General features: G+C 43.4%; 2 protein-coding genes across 6 annotated transcripts; one reads left to right on the plus strand and one right to left on the minus strand.

Annotated features, from left to right (window-relative positions):
- The first annotated feature begins 3 nt into the window (after window positions 1-3).
- Window positions 4-12,385, plus strand: LOC147204751 (kinesin-like protein KIF2A). Of its 5 annotated transcripts, none has more exons than XM_086112299.1 (22): window positions 4-194; window positions 3,543-3,637; window positions 3,864-3,977; window positions 4,355-4,409; window positions 4,964-5,077; window positions 5,296-5,340; window positions 7,217-7,317; window positions 7,408-7,503; window positions 7,594-7,648; window positions 7,724-7,886; window positions 8,012-8,102; window positions 8,173-8,236; window positions 8,326-8,417; window positions 8,513-8,655; window positions 8,760-8,964; window positions 9,232-9,342; window positions 9,429-9,496; window positions 10,056-10,181; window positions 10,760-10,907; window positions 11,206-11,307; window positions 11,414-11,552; window positions 11,655-12,385. In XM_086112299.1, the coding sequence occupies exons 1-22, from the start codon at window positions 134-136 to the stop codon at window positions 11,738-11,740; spliced, it is 2,274 nt and encodes a 757-aa protein (XP_085968425.1). In that variant the 5' UTR covers window positions 4-133; the 3' UTR covers window positions 11,741-12,385. The 5 variants fall into 5 exon arrangements, with proteins under 5 accessions (XP_085968425.1, XP_085968424.1, XP_085968428.1 ...); XM_086112301.1 differs by lacking the exon at window positions 4-194 and adding an exon at window positions 310-397; XM_086112298.1 differs by having other exon boundaries at window positions 11,414-12,385.
- Window positions 12,386-12,532: 147 nt separating this feature from the next.
- Window positions 12,533-15,723, minus strand: dimt1l (DIM1 dimethyladenosine transferase 1-like (S. cerevisiae)). Its single transcript, XM_086112305.1, has 12 exons — window positions 15,541-15,723; window positions 14,895-14,968; window positions 14,742-14,828; window positions 14,571-14,632; window positions 14,403-14,496; window positions 14,261-14,310; window positions 14,045-14,168; window positions 13,873-13,965; window positions 13,730-13,794; window positions 13,297-13,360; window positions 13,115-13,221; window positions 12,533-12,880 (listed from the first exon to the last, which is right to left on the minus strand). Exons 1-12 carry the CDS (start codon window positions 15,596-15,598, stop codon window positions 12,838-12,840), a joined length of 921 nt encoding a protein of 306 aa, XP_085968431.1. The 5' UTR covers window positions 15,599-15,723; the 3' UTR covers window positions 12,533-12,837.
- Window positions 15,724-15,746: the final 23 nt, after the last annotated feature.

Raw genomic sequence — 15,746 nt, forward strand, 5'->3', positions numbered from 1 at the left:
GAACTGGCCTGTGAGCTGGAGCTTCTGCGGCCACTCTTGACGCTTTCCCTCCCCATTTGCCAAGAGGTTGCTTCTCCCACCTCGCTTATAGCTTTGTAGCCGTTTACTTGTGAATTTGTACGGGGAATGTAGAATGGCCGTGGTGTTTGGGAAGCTCGCCGTTGGCACGTATGTGGAAATAAAGCGCAGTGATGGTAAGTTTGAGGCGAGCTGCTCTTGTCTGCGACGCAGTGTCTAGCCCAAGTTGTTTGGGGATCTTTGTTGCTGTGGTGCTGCTGAATGCAGCTGATGAACGACATCTAACGCTCGCTGGGGGCGAAATGACAACATGATGGAATATTTTATGTTTCCCCATCAAGACTCATTCATTCGTGATTTTGATTCATCCGACATGACGGTCAGACGGCGTCCTCATTTTGAACCAAATCACAACAAACACGCCATTATAAGGACATAGCGCGATGTCAATATTAGCCACCATAACGTCTTTTTTTAACGTCTTTTATTCCGATAGTCTCACATTTTCAGCGTAACTGGGGAATTCTTCATTACGCAGCATTAACAGGGGATTAGCTTAATGGCTCATGCTAACGTGACCGGCTTCTTACCGGAGATCCGAAACGGGATGTCATTGATCTGTCAACGTGTAAATTTTTGAACCGTACGAGTCGTCCCTTTGAAATGTAGTTTTCGTACTCGGTTTGCTTTGCCCAAGTGTTAATGGAGAGAGCTCGACCTTGTAAATGGCAGTTGCTATGGAAACTCGGTGATGACCAGAACATCAAGAGATATAACGTGGAATGGTATTAAAGTCAAGACTGTATTCTTAAAGTCATAGTCAATATACTATTATCCTTTGTTTTTTGCTTGTCTTTTTTTCTTAAACCTTCATGCCGTACTGCTTAATGGCAGAGGCTGGGGACCCACATAGCAGTGGTAGTACAGATTGGCACATAAGAGCATTTTATCCAGCGCACTATGTAATTAAAAAAAAAACATCTCAGTGGGGTTGTTATTGAACCCCCAAAACGCTAAGGTGTTCTTCAATAGAATTTAAAAATAACTTTTTTTGTTTGTCGCATTAGATGGGCTTTCTGTGTGTGATTTTCTGTGATTGGAAAACATTCTCCGGAGAGCTTAAGGATTTTTTTTTTTAAACAAAAAAGGTGTCAGCACAATGATCTTCATGCTATTAGTGACACAAATGTGGAGGCACTGATCTTTTTTGTTATTAGAATACAATGACATGTTCTCACAATCAGTCCTTAAAGTTGTAAAATGTATAAACAATGGTACACAGGCACAAGGAGCAAAGCGATTCAGTCGCACACTTCTCAGTTGGCTGGTTTTGCATCCAGACCAGGGATTTCCCTCTCAGCAGGGGGTGATGGTGAGACTCGTGCAGATTCTCGCCAGATTCAGGCCAACACCCCATCTGTTGTAGCCAGCATCCTTAATTCTGACACCACCCCCTATGCTTTTTTTTTTTTTTGGTACCGGTACATATTTCTTCTTGAGAACAACAAATAATCATATAATAGCATACAAACCAAACATGTTGGCGATTAAGATGCATTTATTCAACATTCATTGTTGAATAAATGCATTTTATCATCGTCTTATCATTGTTAGATACACCCGTTCGTTCGAGCCCCTTCAACCACTGGGAAGTATCGGCCTGGTTTTAGTATTAAAGTGGGGCACAGTGGGCACAATGGGTTCTTTCAGATAAGCTGCTATGACAGAACCCAGTGTGTGACTTTGCAATGTAGCTCATGGCAATATAAATGAAGAAAAGTACAGTTGTGGTTTTTATAAGATTCTCACAACGTCTTCGACTATAGGGAGTTGGTGTCTTCCCTCCAGCAGTTTCCACTTTTCTGGGAAGACTTTTGGAGTATGTATGTTTAATCCACAAACCATTTGAGAGGTCAGAGAGTCTGCTATACAGTCACTCATCAAGTTAATCTTTAAAGGTGTTAGATGGGTAGATTTCAATAAAACGGTAAAGTGTCTTATCGTTTTCAGTGGTGGGCATAAGAATTGTTTGCTCAGGTCATGAATTGTTGAGAGTTATGTTTATAATAATAATAATAATAATAATGATTGTTGCCAGGCCATTTAAGATGGCCTGTTGTGCGGTAATTCTGATGCTTTGTGCCAATGGTGCAGAGATGATCAAAACTGGCACAATGTCACTGTCTTAGTTCTTGCAGCGTGCAAGTCCTCATGAGTGGATAGGGTGGCAACCGATGAACATCTCGGCAGTCCTAATTGTTTGTTGCAGATGGATGTTGTCCTTTTTAGCAGCACCAAACCAGACAGTGATGGCTTCAGTAACTGCTGTTTGGAACTGCGTCAACAGCCCAAGTGACAGGCCGTGCTTCCTCAGCACCCACAGGATCCTCTGTTGGGCCTTTTTGAGAATGAAGTAGAATGTTGATGTTGGCCTCCCACTTCAGGTCCAGCGGGACTAATTCCCAGGAACTTGAGTCTCAGAGGTGCTGATCGTGCGTGTGGATGAGGTGGTTTCTCCCCACCTCACCTGCTGTGTGTCCTGCCTGTCTTGAAGCCTTAATCCACCGGCAAGCGGCGGGAGAGGCGCTGAGCTGGAACAATTTGGAGAAGAGGACTTTAGGGATGATGGTGTTGAATACAGAGCTGAAGTTATTGAACAGGATGCCTACGGAGGTCCCTTTGCCGTTGCAAATTTGAAGGATGAAGTGCAGGCTCAAGTTGACTGCATCATCCACCAACCTATTGTCTTGGCAGGCAAACTGCAAGGGGTCTAGCAGGGGTCATTTAACACTTCTTAGGTAGTTTCAGCATGAGGGGTTCAAAGGACTTCAACGCCACACATGTCAGAGCAACAGGGTTGTTGTCATGGAGTCTCAACATTGCAGATAATGCCGGAGCGTTTCAAGCAGGATGGGAATAAACACAGCTCTCAAGATCTGTTGAAAATTTTAGCATAAAAACTGGAGCGAGCTGATGCACGCAGCGCCTTTTGTTGCCCAATGGGAATACCATGCCCTCATACATCACAAAGGTGATGAATGAAAGCACTGAGTAAAGCCTCGACCAATTTGAAAAACGTAGTCGCCATGTACGGACGGTATGGTTGCCGACCGCGGTGAAGAACCAGTGGTAGCAAGTATGTGACCTATATTTGCAGGATGTACATAAACACCTGCGGGGGAATTTTGTGGAAAGACAGTTTCCACTCCTTCATTATTCCCGATCATAATCTCTGAATGACCGACTTCTGAACGAACGCTGTCAGTGGAATTAGAGACTTTGAAAATCCATGCCAGAACTCATTGAAGTAGGAGCAGCAGTAGTTGTTGGTGCCACACATGTCTCATCATTTCAGTAAGAATTTAATCGGTACAGTATGGCGCAGTTAGCCCAATACCGACATCAGACTCCACAAATGTAGCCCGATTTTGAGCTGACAGACATGCCAACAACAAACATAGTAGCCCCTCTCGTGCCACATACTCAACGATTGGTGACAATTTTGTATCTTAACTCTTGGACAGGACGCATACATGAGGCGATGGTGACGTCCCTGAACGAGGACAACGAAAGCGTCACGGTGGAGTGGATAGAGAATGGAGACACAAAAGGGAAAGAGGTAAACCCCCATTTACTACTGCTTCAACGTACCAGCGGCGACATAGCAGGCTCCGTTTCTGAAGCTCTGAATAATTTATGAGAAGATGTCAAAGAGTTTTGATGATGATTACGCAACCGAAGTGAAGGAACTAGATCCAGAAGACACTTCTTGTAGAGCCAGGTTTGGCTTTTGAAGCTTTGGCTTGCTCGTAATTGACTCGTCATTGTCCTCTCTTACCGATCAGATTGATTTGGAAAGTATATTTACACTTAACCCAGACGTGGGGCCGGACGAAGAGATTGTCCGGAGTCCGGAGACTCCTCCGACTACAGGGGTGAAGGTTAATAAAATAGCAAAGGTGAGTCTTGTGTGCTCATATTACTTAACCCTGCAAATAAAAAAAACATTTGAGAAAGCCTGATGGGAGAACATACTTTTTGTCTTGGTGACTACATTTGAGTAATGTTCTTACATTTGAGTAATGTTCTTCCTGCCTCGTTTGAAAAAAGTAGGCGCGGCTTGACAAAGCATTTTGTTGAATTGACAAAGTCGCTAACGCTGACGTGTGATTAAAAGAGGCCTGTGTTCTAATCAGGACTAATCTTGTCCCACAGGCTTGAACTAGGTATGTAATTAAGGTAGTGAACGAGGAATGCTGAAGAGGATCAAAACGGAATGTAGCTCAGACATTAATAATGTGATGGCTCACTGATGAGGTTTGGTTTCTGCTTGCAGAACCGCGGGACGATAGCACCTTCCAAGATTGACACTCCGTCCAGGGACAGCAGAGGTTTGTTTCAGAGGGTCATCAAGGGGAAAAGCCATGACAGACAAAAACAGCTAGTTTATAGTTTGAGTTGTTAATGTGAATTTCTTATTTTGCTCTTCTCAAACATAGTAACAAAATGATGACATCTATGATAAAGTTACCATAAAAGTACCTGTTGGGTGTCCTAGAACAGGGGTGGGCAATTCTGGTCCTCGAGGGCCGGTCGTCTGCTCTAACACGCAAGATTCAAATGATTAGGATCAGTAACCAGCTTCTGTAGAGTCTTCTGAGGAATACATTTACGAGAAACAATTTTTGTAATGAGAAATTAAAACTCCGGCAAGGCCAAATATTAATTATTAGATCAGCATAATTCTGGATCAATTCATCTGGTGGTTGTATTGCAATTCCTCACTAAATGTCATCCATGTCTAGTCTTCACTTTTTGGGTATTAACAAAATTACATGCAAAAAATATACATGTGGGGTCTTTTTGGGGTGGGGGGGGGGGGGGCTGAACAACAAAGAAAAAAAGTTAGTCTTTGTTGTTAATTGTAATGTTTTTCACTTTGCAGTCATTCCGAATCAGGCCCGACCCCATCAGTCTCAACATGCTGAATCAGTCCTGCCCCCTCCATCACAGCAGCCTCAGCCCCCACAGGCTCCCACACAGCAGCAGCTGCAGAATGGTAACGTGGAAGTTCTCACCTTACAGCTCCCTTGCACGGTCTGCAGGTGTTAGTTTGAGTCGGCTAACTCAAATTGTAAGACTTCACGAATGGTTTTACTCTGACCGCTGTTTTTGATGTAGAAAAGTGTGCACTTGATACAGTTTGAATATGTTACGTTGTTGACCACATTTCTTTCAATTTGAAGAAGTTATGTTTGTTGACCACATTTATTACAGAGTCTTTGCATCAGCTGCTAACCAGAAAGGAAATTGGACAACTTTGTATGTATCACCCATTTATTGCCCTCAGTGATTTTGATTTTTTTTTTTTTGGTAGTTGTTATATCATAGTTCCCAATAGAATCTGACAGTCCTCTTGCCTTTAAAGTACATTTGGGTACACACACCCAAAATGTCTGCCAGGTACTATTCAGAGCTGTGATGTCATTGGTGCGTTGGTGATGTAGCCCAGATACAAACCATACCCTGCAGAGAGGATTTGTGGGTGTCAGTCAAACACTTGAATGTGTTGTGCTGGTTCACTGAGCGTTTTTTTTGGCTCTCTAAGCACATGAGGAAAAGCCTCTGGCACAGAATGTTACTCTTCCGGGCACATACACCAAAAAACAAAAAAAATAAACAACTGCTCTATTTATTTTGCCGTAGACCTTTAGCCACGTGCTGCTTCACCGACAGCCTCTTATTAGTACACAAGGGATGGTGCTGCTTCCCCGTTGTACTTCTTTGTCTTGGTGCTGACCCAGCTCATTAATTCCTCCTAGATTAGTGGAGATTATTCATCCCTCTGCTCTGATAGTTTGCTGTTCTTGGGAAGTGGAGCTAGCAGGAGGCCAAGACTGTTTTACAGTGCTTTCTTTGGAGCGGGAGTGTGACGCTTTGCAGTAAACCAGGGCCATTGCTTTAATTTCACCTCTTCAGGACGGGCTGTTGACTCACCCTTTTACTAACGCGTTTAAATTACTCATCTATTGTTTAGTAACTTTAATCACACACAAATGAAGTGAGAATGAGCAGTGTAGGTAGTAGAATCAGAAATTGTTTGGCCAAGTATTAACACACAAGGAATTTGTCTCCAGTAGTTTGAGACACAGTTGTAATACAGCAACAAGCAAGTCATTCAAAAAGAACAACTAGGACTTCATAAATACAGAGTCGTGAAGCACCGTAAGGATACCACGAGTGCGGTAGTACTAAATAATGACATCTGTCCAAATGATGCGTGCAAACACTGTAGGTCAAAGTAAGCAGTTGGGTTTTTTTTTCCCTAAATGAATTTAAGAGGATTTCAGAGGCGATTGAAGTGCTCATGCCCGAATTTTTAGAAAGTCCCCAAAGATGATGGCCTCTTGTCATAATGATCGGAGGGGTTATTCAGGTGTTGATAAGCACTTGCGAAATGAATTTGAGTATTTTTTCCCAACCCATAGTCAGACAAGATAAGAAACGTGAAGCGGTGGTCTGTGACAGATGGGTGTTTTAATATGGCAAAACCAGAACCCAATGTCATAGAGTAAAATAGTCGTAATTGCGGAAAGAAGTTGTTCTTGTTCATCTCAAGGTTAAATAAGGTTGTGGACCTTGCTTTAGACTCTCATACAGGAACAAACCATTGAAAGTTGGAAACAGAAATTGTAAGATGCAACACGAGACAGTGACTGACTGTATATGCATCATCCATATTTGCATCGATAGGTTAAATGCAGAAAAAAAAGCAAACTGGTCGTTTTGGTTTTTTTTTTGCAATCTCAGGAGATGTCCGTACAAACATTTACAAGAATACACCTGTGAACATTTTTCATATACGGAGACGAACCTTTTGGAGCATATCTATATTGATTAAAAAATGTTTTGCTATGGGTATGGACCGAGATCTGGTGACCTCAGAGTGGGGGAAATCAAAAACCCAAAAAGCTGCCATTTTGACGGATGCATTGTGATCCCGAACGTATTCATTGCTTCCAGAGAGTTTTTTAAAGGATGGCCTTGAGAGAGAGGGGGGGGGGGGGGGACTACTAGCAATGAGAAATACTTGAGGAAGTGGGAAACTTGGACTGAGATGGGTCTTGTTGAACGCACTGCTTGACCAATACTAGCATTGTCACGGGAAATGGAAATGTTCTTGTTGCTCTTGTGGCAGCTAGGAGGAAGTCAAACTGTGTGAAGGAGGTCGAGAAGCTGCAGGAGAAAAGGGAGAAGCGTCGGCTTCAGCAGCAGGAGCTAAGAGAAAAGAGGGCTCAGGTAAATCGATGCCGACGAACTTGCCATTTTTTTCTAGCGGTTTGTGGTATAAGGTGTGATGTCATCTTGTCTCTCCAAATCTTCTTGCAGGAGGTGGACACAACTATTCCCAATTATGAGATCATGTGCATGATTCGAGATTTCCGGGCAAGTCTTGATTACCGACCTCTGACCACAGCAGATTTGGTGAGAAGAAAGCGTTGCTTCTTGATTTAAGGATGTACGGTACAATGACACCCCCTTCAATAATGTAACGTTTCATGTTGCGCCACTCAGATCGAAGAACATAGAATATGCGTATGTGTGAGGAAACGTCCGCTGAATAGAAAAGGTAACGCCGTCTCATATCAGATGCGTGTACACCATCTTGACCGGGCCGGTCATTTTTCCCTGGGTTTTGTTTCAGAACTCACCATGAAGGATTTGGATGTAATCACGATTCCCAGCAAGGATGTGGTGATGGTACACGAACCGAAACAGAAGGTGGACCTGACTCGCTTCCTGGAGAACCAAACCTTCCGCTTTGACTACGCCTTTGACGAAGCCACCACCAATGAGATGGTTTACAGGTTGGGTTTAGTCCCCCGTTGCTTGTCCCGCTCCTGCATTTCCTTTCACGATCTCCACCGATAAACTAATTTTATGAAAAAGGCGGCTGCGCCTAATGAAGTTGTCCGTATGATGTTCTCTGAAGGTTCACTGCCAGGCCATTAGTGGAGACCATATTTGAGAGGGGCATGGCCACTTGCTTTGCCTATGGGCAAACAGGAAGTGGTAAAACTCATGTGAGTAGCTTTTAATGTCGACTACATCTTGAAATCAGAGTCATTTTTCAATTTCTCTTGTGTCTTTTAGACAATGGGCGGAGATTTTTCTGGGAAGAACCAAGACTGCTCAAAAGGAATTTATGCATTGGCTGGTAAGTCACAGGTCGTATATGCACAATGTTTCTGGTTCAATGTTTCAAAGACATCTACTTTGGCTTTCAACGTCTTTCTTTGTATCCAGCTCGGGATGTATTTCTCATGTTGAAGAAACCCAATTACAAGAAGTTAGAGCTACAAGTGTATGCAACCTTTTTTGAAATCTACAGTGGAAAGGTGAGAGAGAAACAAGTTGGCGATGTTTTATGGTCTTTTCGCTTTTATTTATTTCAAGCTAATCACTATCCATTCCACCGTGTATATTGTGTCAGGTGTTTGACCTGCTGAATCGCAAAACAAAACTGAGGGTGCTGGAGGACCGAAAACAACAAGTGCAGGTTGTGGGCCTTCAGGAGAAGGAGGTCAAGTGCACAGATGATGTCCTGAAACTCATCGAAGTGGGCAACAGCTGCAGGTGCACAGCGTTCAAAGTTGAAACCGTTTGTGGTGATGGTTATCAAAAAGCCATCCGGATGATTACTTTGTTGATCATAACAATCCCGGTTTTGTTTTCTCTAGGACATCAGGGCAGACGTCAGCCAACGCCCACTCGTCTCGCAGCCACGCCGTCTTCCAGATTATTCTTCGGAGGAAGGGCAAGCTGCACGGCAAATTCTCCCTCATCGACCTGGCCGGGAACGAGAGGGGCGCCGATACCTCAAGTGCTGACCGCCAGACTCGCCTGGAGGGTGCGGAGATCAACAAAAGCCTGCTGGCGCTCAAGGTTTGGCGAGTCAAATGGCAGTCGTTCCGTTTTAAGTGTTGTGACCGGATACTTGAATGGTCTCATTGGATGAATTTTCTAAAGAATTACAGATTCATCCTTTTCATTAGACACTGGTGGCACGCTGCTTGCTTCCGTGGCCATATTTGAATAGTGTCTGGGGATTTCCATAGGATGTGGTTGTTTCAAATGTGCTTCAATTTGCAGTCTTTTTTTTTATGACCAGTATGTTACAACATGAATATGTGTTCCCTCCTCTTATTACAGGAGTGCATAAGGGCTCTCGGCCGCAACAAGCCACACACTCCGTTCCGAGCCAGTAAACTCACCCAGGTCCTGCGAGACTCATTCATTGGTGAAAATTCCCGTACGTGCATGGTGAGTGCATTACCTCTGTATAGTGACGTCTTCCTGTATCTTTACACAGTCATCGGAATGTTTTCTTTCCCCCTTTGTATGGGCAGATTGCAACAATCTCTCCTGGCATGACATCCTGCGAGAACACCCTCAACACGCTCCGTTACGCCAACAGGTGCTCATGTCCACCTTCTACAGCACAGATGTCAAAGCCAAGGCCCGGGGGCCAGATCTGGCCCGCCACATCATTTTATGTGGGCCGCAAAAGCAAAGCAAGCATGTCAACTTCCAGAATGCGTGCTGAAGTCTGAACTCAAATTTTAAATTGTCATATGTAATCCATAATGACAATGTTTGAACGAAGCCATTCTTGACTTCTGATTTCAAAATGATGTATGTAATATGTGGAGGCAGTTAAACATTTATATGATTTCACAAAACTCCTAATGGCACTCCAAGGGAAACCGCAACTGCATTGAGGCCCGCGACAAAAATGAGTTTGACACCCCTGTTCTACAGTGTATTGTCATGGGGAGGTGGGATCATATCCCTTAGTTGCCTTGACTTACATAGATTGATAGTAGCTGACTGAGCTTTGCTCATCATGAAGGTTAAATTGCTTCCTGTTCTTGGTCGTTTTTTTTTTTCTGACTCTTTGACTCTTGCTCCCTTTTAATCTTCTCGCCTCTCCCTTTCCCACATCTCCCATGCTGCCCCTCTATGCCCTGGCGTAGAGTGAAGGAGTTTGGGATTAGTCCGTCCGACATCCCCTTCTCTCAGGGTGGTCAGGGGAGTCGCCCTGAGCACTCTCCGACCAATACCTTTGAGTACGATGACTTTGCTGCTACTCCCCCCGGCAGGTCAAGCGCTTGCACTGCACTACACAAACACAAACGCATGTGCTTTTTAATCAGGTAGACACACGTGACACACTGGCATAGTGAGATCAAATACAGTACAGGGTTAATTTTAGCTTTTCTGTTGAACACATCCATCATCTTTCCGCTTTTCGTCCTTTCATCTGCATGTGATTCGCAATTGTATTCACCAACTGTGACTTCCACTTTTTTTTTTCTGCCTACCATGGCGACACCTTTTTTTCTTATCCTTTTCCTTTAATTACCGTCCATACATCACCATCGGTGGCTGCACATGACATGATATTGGAACTGGAAGTTGGGAACCTTGTTGCTGTCACGAATAAATGGGGTGCACCTCAATGAAAATGCACGGATGAACCTCCTCTTAGAAGAGAGCAACGCTCAGCAAGATCATTGACATTCGCACAAACCGTTCCTTTCCATGCATGGTGTCACTGCTCCCGTGATGTGGCCAAAACGTGCCCCCCCCCTCATCTAACAGCCACCAGCTTCTTTAAGCAGGTCTGCTCAGCATATATGATCACTCCTGATGAGATCAATGTTCCTTTGGTGTTCAGGGTGAAGGAACTTACTGTGGACCACAACCAGGTGATGGAAGGAGGCCGTGCCAACATCCATGCCGTCAACCAGCTGGACTTTTTAGATGAGGACTGGCAGAACAGTTCGCCACAAAGAGACGACCTCAAGCTGCTCTGTGAGCAGAATGTAAGTAGTTTGTGGTTGCTTGCGCTTCCCAACCAAGGCAATATTAAACTTTAACACAAACTTACAACGTAACTCAATCGTCAAAGCACACTATGGGTTTTAAAACTTATCACTTTAGACTGCATTTAAAAAGCTGCCTGAATAGCCAAAAAATGTCACAACCGAGGAAGAAGCACAGGGTCTAGCGACAATATTCGGCCCCCTTGCACTTTTTGCAACATATCATATCTTTGTTTTATTTTGTGTGAATCCCAATGAAGCTCCTCAGTCTGGGTATGTTTTTTGCCATGTCTCCCAGGAGGAGGAAGTGTCTCCTCAGCTCTTCTCCTTCCACGAGGCTGTTTCTCAGTTGGTGGAAATGGAGGAGCAGGTCCTAGAGGACCACCGGGCTGTTTTCCAGGTCAGACCATCCAAGAAAGTCAAAACAGTCACAAATGCAATTCATTTCATGACTGAAAAAAAGTTTTGTTTTCCGCGAGTAGTTACACTTTTGTTCCTATTTCCAGGAGTCCATCCGGTGGCTGGAGGATGAGAAGGAGCTCCTGAAGATGACAGAAGAGGAGGTGGACTATGATGTGGAATCTTACGCCACTCAGCTGGAGAAGATCCTGGACCAAAAGATAGACATCCTCACCGAGCTCCGAGGTTTGACCGAAGCAGCCACACAACGAACCAGGACAAACCGCACCAAGGCAGCTCCATCAAATCGCTCATCACTGATCTCTTATCCTGCTTGGTTTTGTACAGATAAAGTGAAATCCTTCCGCTGTGCTCTCCAAGAGGAGGAGAAGGCCAGCAAGCAGATCAACCCCAAGAGGCCACGTGCTCTTTAGTGAGACACCGAGGAGGTGGAAAGAGAACCACTAAGACCGACTTGCCTGTCGATGCACAAATTCAAGGACTGGCTCTTCCCGACAGGCTCAAACAATTGCAATTGTTAAGATTCCTCATAGAAACTGACTCTCGCTATGGTCTTGTTAGGAAATTTAGGGAACTTTGGGAAAGGAAATAGTTTCATTTTTGGTTTTTCTCATGGAGACTGTTTCGGAGTCGTCTAACCGTTCCCCTTAAATTATTTTCTTTGTACTTTTGAACAGATTTTTTTGGACATGGTTTCCACTTTTGCCACACAAAACTGACGTACGATTTATGGTTGGCTTGGCTACTATGTACAGTCTGCATGTGCACTGATGTTATGGCGTCATGGTTTTTGTCACTATATAGTCATGTCTGATATGCAGTCTGTCCCCCCCTTCCACTTTTTACATGTGAGGAACAAGCAGGAGAGCAAAATGTTTCTTCCTCTTGTGGCCCTGAAAAACATTTTTACAGGATTCACTTACATCTTGTGCCATTTCGTGCTATGTGACAATAGTTTCTAAACTCAAATGTCCCAACATTTTCCACCCCTGTTACAATTTGTTATAAAAACAACTGGAAATGGAAAAATGACAATAAATGTATAGTGAAGAACACCATTACAATTGTCATGTGTTGTGGCAAGGAGCAAAGGGTGACCCTAAAAATACCCTCCTGGAGTGATTCTTATTTCATTATATATACTGCTTGTCAATCAAATTCCTTACTTGGTTCCCTTGCGGATTCTCATTTGGTGACAAATGGGCTTGCTTGTAATTCAATTTTTAATATATTCAACTCTGGATAGGAGATACAGCATATCAAGTGTGCATTTATATTTGGGGGGGATTAAACAAACGAATACAATTTTTAAACATTGTTAAGGAGTACTGACATTTATTCATACAATGGATGCAATCTCAAGATAAATTAATCTTGCATGCTCAGTCAGTGATACATTAGAATCTCAATATGAGTTCTTGATCCTGTTTTTTCCCCCCTCCGATGATTTAAAAAAAAAAATCTTGTAGGGCTCCAGAAGAAATTCTGCAGTCCTGTGGTGTGTATGCCTTTAAGAAAAGTGGATCCCAGCTGAGTTGAACGCATGAAGCAAACTGAGGAATAGAAATGTGAGCAATGAATGAGAAACGTTCATGACGTGAACACAAATTCCCAATCGAATTAGGTTTTTTTTTTTACGTGTTATTTCAGCCATTGGAATGAACTACAATCGGAGCTCTTATTTTCTGAGCCATGTCATTTTGACAATAATATACAGTTGCCCAGGTTTGCAGGAATGTCAACTCGCAGATTACCGAAAGGAGTTAAATGGGGAATATCCAACTTACACCATGAAGTCGTCAATGTCCATAGACCTAGCCCTCTTTTCACTGAAGTTTGCCTCTTGTAAGATGCTTTCTATTTTCTTGGTGATACTGAAGTCGACGGGCACTTCCTGTCAGGATGTGAAGCATGAGCTGTGTGATCATTCCAGCCAGCACATTGCAAAGGCAATTCACCGTGCACTCACCACATTGTGCACAGAGCAGTGGATTCTGTAGTTCTTCTCCAGGAGCTGCTCCACCGCGGTCGACCTGGACATCCGAGAATCCAGTGTGACTCTTGAGCCACTTAACAGTTCGCCATTGTGCAGAATGCTTTGGATTTACACTGATTAATGTGCTTCCGCTAATCTAAATACAGCATTCTGATTAATATTGTGTTTGCCGAATATGAGTTCAGCAGGAAAGTCCACCTGTTTTTAGCTATCTCGAGGGGTTGCCATTTTACCACTTTCTGCCAATTCGAAATGACACCACAGTGGCTTAGCTTAACAACCAATCACGGCTCACTTGTTTTCTGAAGCTGAGCCATCGTTGGTTTTTACCTGAGCGCTGAGCAACTGTGATGTCCTTTTCAGTCAACGGCAAGGGGCAAAATTGGCATTTGCCAACCATACTCACTTAAATGCAGCATTCAGAGTTTTATTCTTTCTTACGAAGGCGATTCTGACCAGGCCATCCCATTCCTGAACACAACAGATCTCATGTTAAAATATCCACTTTATCTTTTGAGCGTTCCAAATACAACAAAGAAAACTCTTAACCTGGAAGTTAACTGGGGGAGGAGGATTTTTAGGCTCTATCCTCACAACACTGGACTCAACTTTTGGAGGAGGACGGAAATTATTCTTACCTACCTGACAAAAAAGAAAAAAAATCAACATTTTATGAGTTTCTTCTCGGTAAGACGTCAAATTACCAAAGTGCGCATAATACTTTCATAAGATGGTCCACACGAGCCAAAAGCTGAGTGTTGATGGACAGCCTGCAGTAGAGTTTGTCTCCAGGTGGAGCCACCAGACGCATGGCAAACTCTCTTTGGAACATTAAAACGGCACACCTGAAATAGACAAGCACACACACACATACACACACGAGCTGCAGACTACTACCGAACGTAACTTGACAATATGAGAAAGTGAGGTTTTGTACCTGAAGAATGGTCGGTGAAGCAACAGCTTGAAGACAAATGGCGATGATATCTTTGTAATTACAAAGTGACACATGAAACATCAACTTTCAGAGGTTGGAGCACGTAAAAGTGGGCTCAATGCAAAAGACAACAAGTGTTTACCTGGTATGGTAAATTGGCGACACACACGTCAAAGAAGGGCAGGTCTGTTTTTAAAACATCCCCAACTAAGATCTGAAGTTTGGTCTGCATGGGTCTGTTGGAGGCCACGACATGCTTACTAAACCACACGGTCACTTTTTAAGGGTTCCCAGCAAATCAATCACTCACGTGCATTGTACTCGTTTCTGCAGTTCAGCCACCAATCTGCTGTCCAACTCACACGCCACCACCTGCAACACACAAAGGTAAGCGTCGTCTTTCTTTGAGCTGCGTGTTGTTTTCCAAATCTAATTTCAGGAATGAATGACATTGCAAAGACGTAAAATCAATCTTCCTTACCTTCTTAGCTTTTTCTAGTAGTTTAACTGTCATGTTACCAGTTCCAGGTCCCACCTCGAAAACAACATCTGTTGGCCTGAGTGCAGCCTGAAAATGACGCAACGCATTGCAATCAAACAAACTTGTCACATTCCCGAAGGTGGTCAGGCTAACCTTCTCAATGATGCTGTTGACCACCAGAGGATTCTTCAAGATGTGCTGACCGATTCCTGTATTGAACATTATACCTGCAACACAGAGGTTAGCCGTGAGCCATAATTCTGTTTTACAATAGTGATTCTCTGCCGGTGGGTCGCAGAGAGGTAAGGACCTCGTTTTAAGAAGGTGCCCGCATACGACATTTTCAGGTTACCAGTGGCACACAATGACCTAAAGTAAAAGCTGATGTTAGCGATTGTCTGATTTTGATGAAACAAAAGATACCATAATCAGTCCGCTTTCATGAAGGACAATAGAAAGTGGAGTATAATTACTGTTGAGAGGCTGAAATCAGAGGATTTGGACAATTTTAAGTTATACACTGTTTCTAAACGAATACTTGATATGTAAAATAGTTTATTAATTTGGTAAGACAAACATAGTGCAGCTCAGCCTCTGGCTGCGAAGGTCCTAGTTAGTTATACAGTGACAGTGATAGTTTCAGGAAATGGTGTACTTTATCACTAAGTTAAAGCCTGCGATTAATGCTGGATAATTCTCAGTTATGTTAAACAATTTGGAAGTCCACGATCGTCCTTTTAGCATGAGCTCTGGCGTTATGAAACATGCTAACGCTAACTTTACACATCAGGAAGCGTACCTTGGTTTTTAACTTCTTGATGCTGCCTGCTTTTCTTTTCCGCTTTAACTTTCGGCATTTTTCTGCGTTTGTAGTTAGAAATGCTGCAGAAACGCAAAAATGTGCTAAATATTCACAAGTGATATTGTAAACACGTGTGACTATCGCATGCTCTTCTTCGCTGGCGTCTGTTCAGATTCTTTGAGGAGATGAGTCGGCCACTGGTG

Source organism: Hippocampus guttulatus, chromosome 5 (genome assembly GCF_054856545.1).
Source record: "Hippocampus guttulatus isolate MCC_2025c chromosome 5, RoL_Hgut_1.0, whole genome shotgun sequence".
Taxonomy (NCBI): Eukaryota; Metazoa; Chordata; class Actinopteri; order Syngnathiformes; family Syngnathidae; genus Hippocampus; species Hippocampus guttulatus.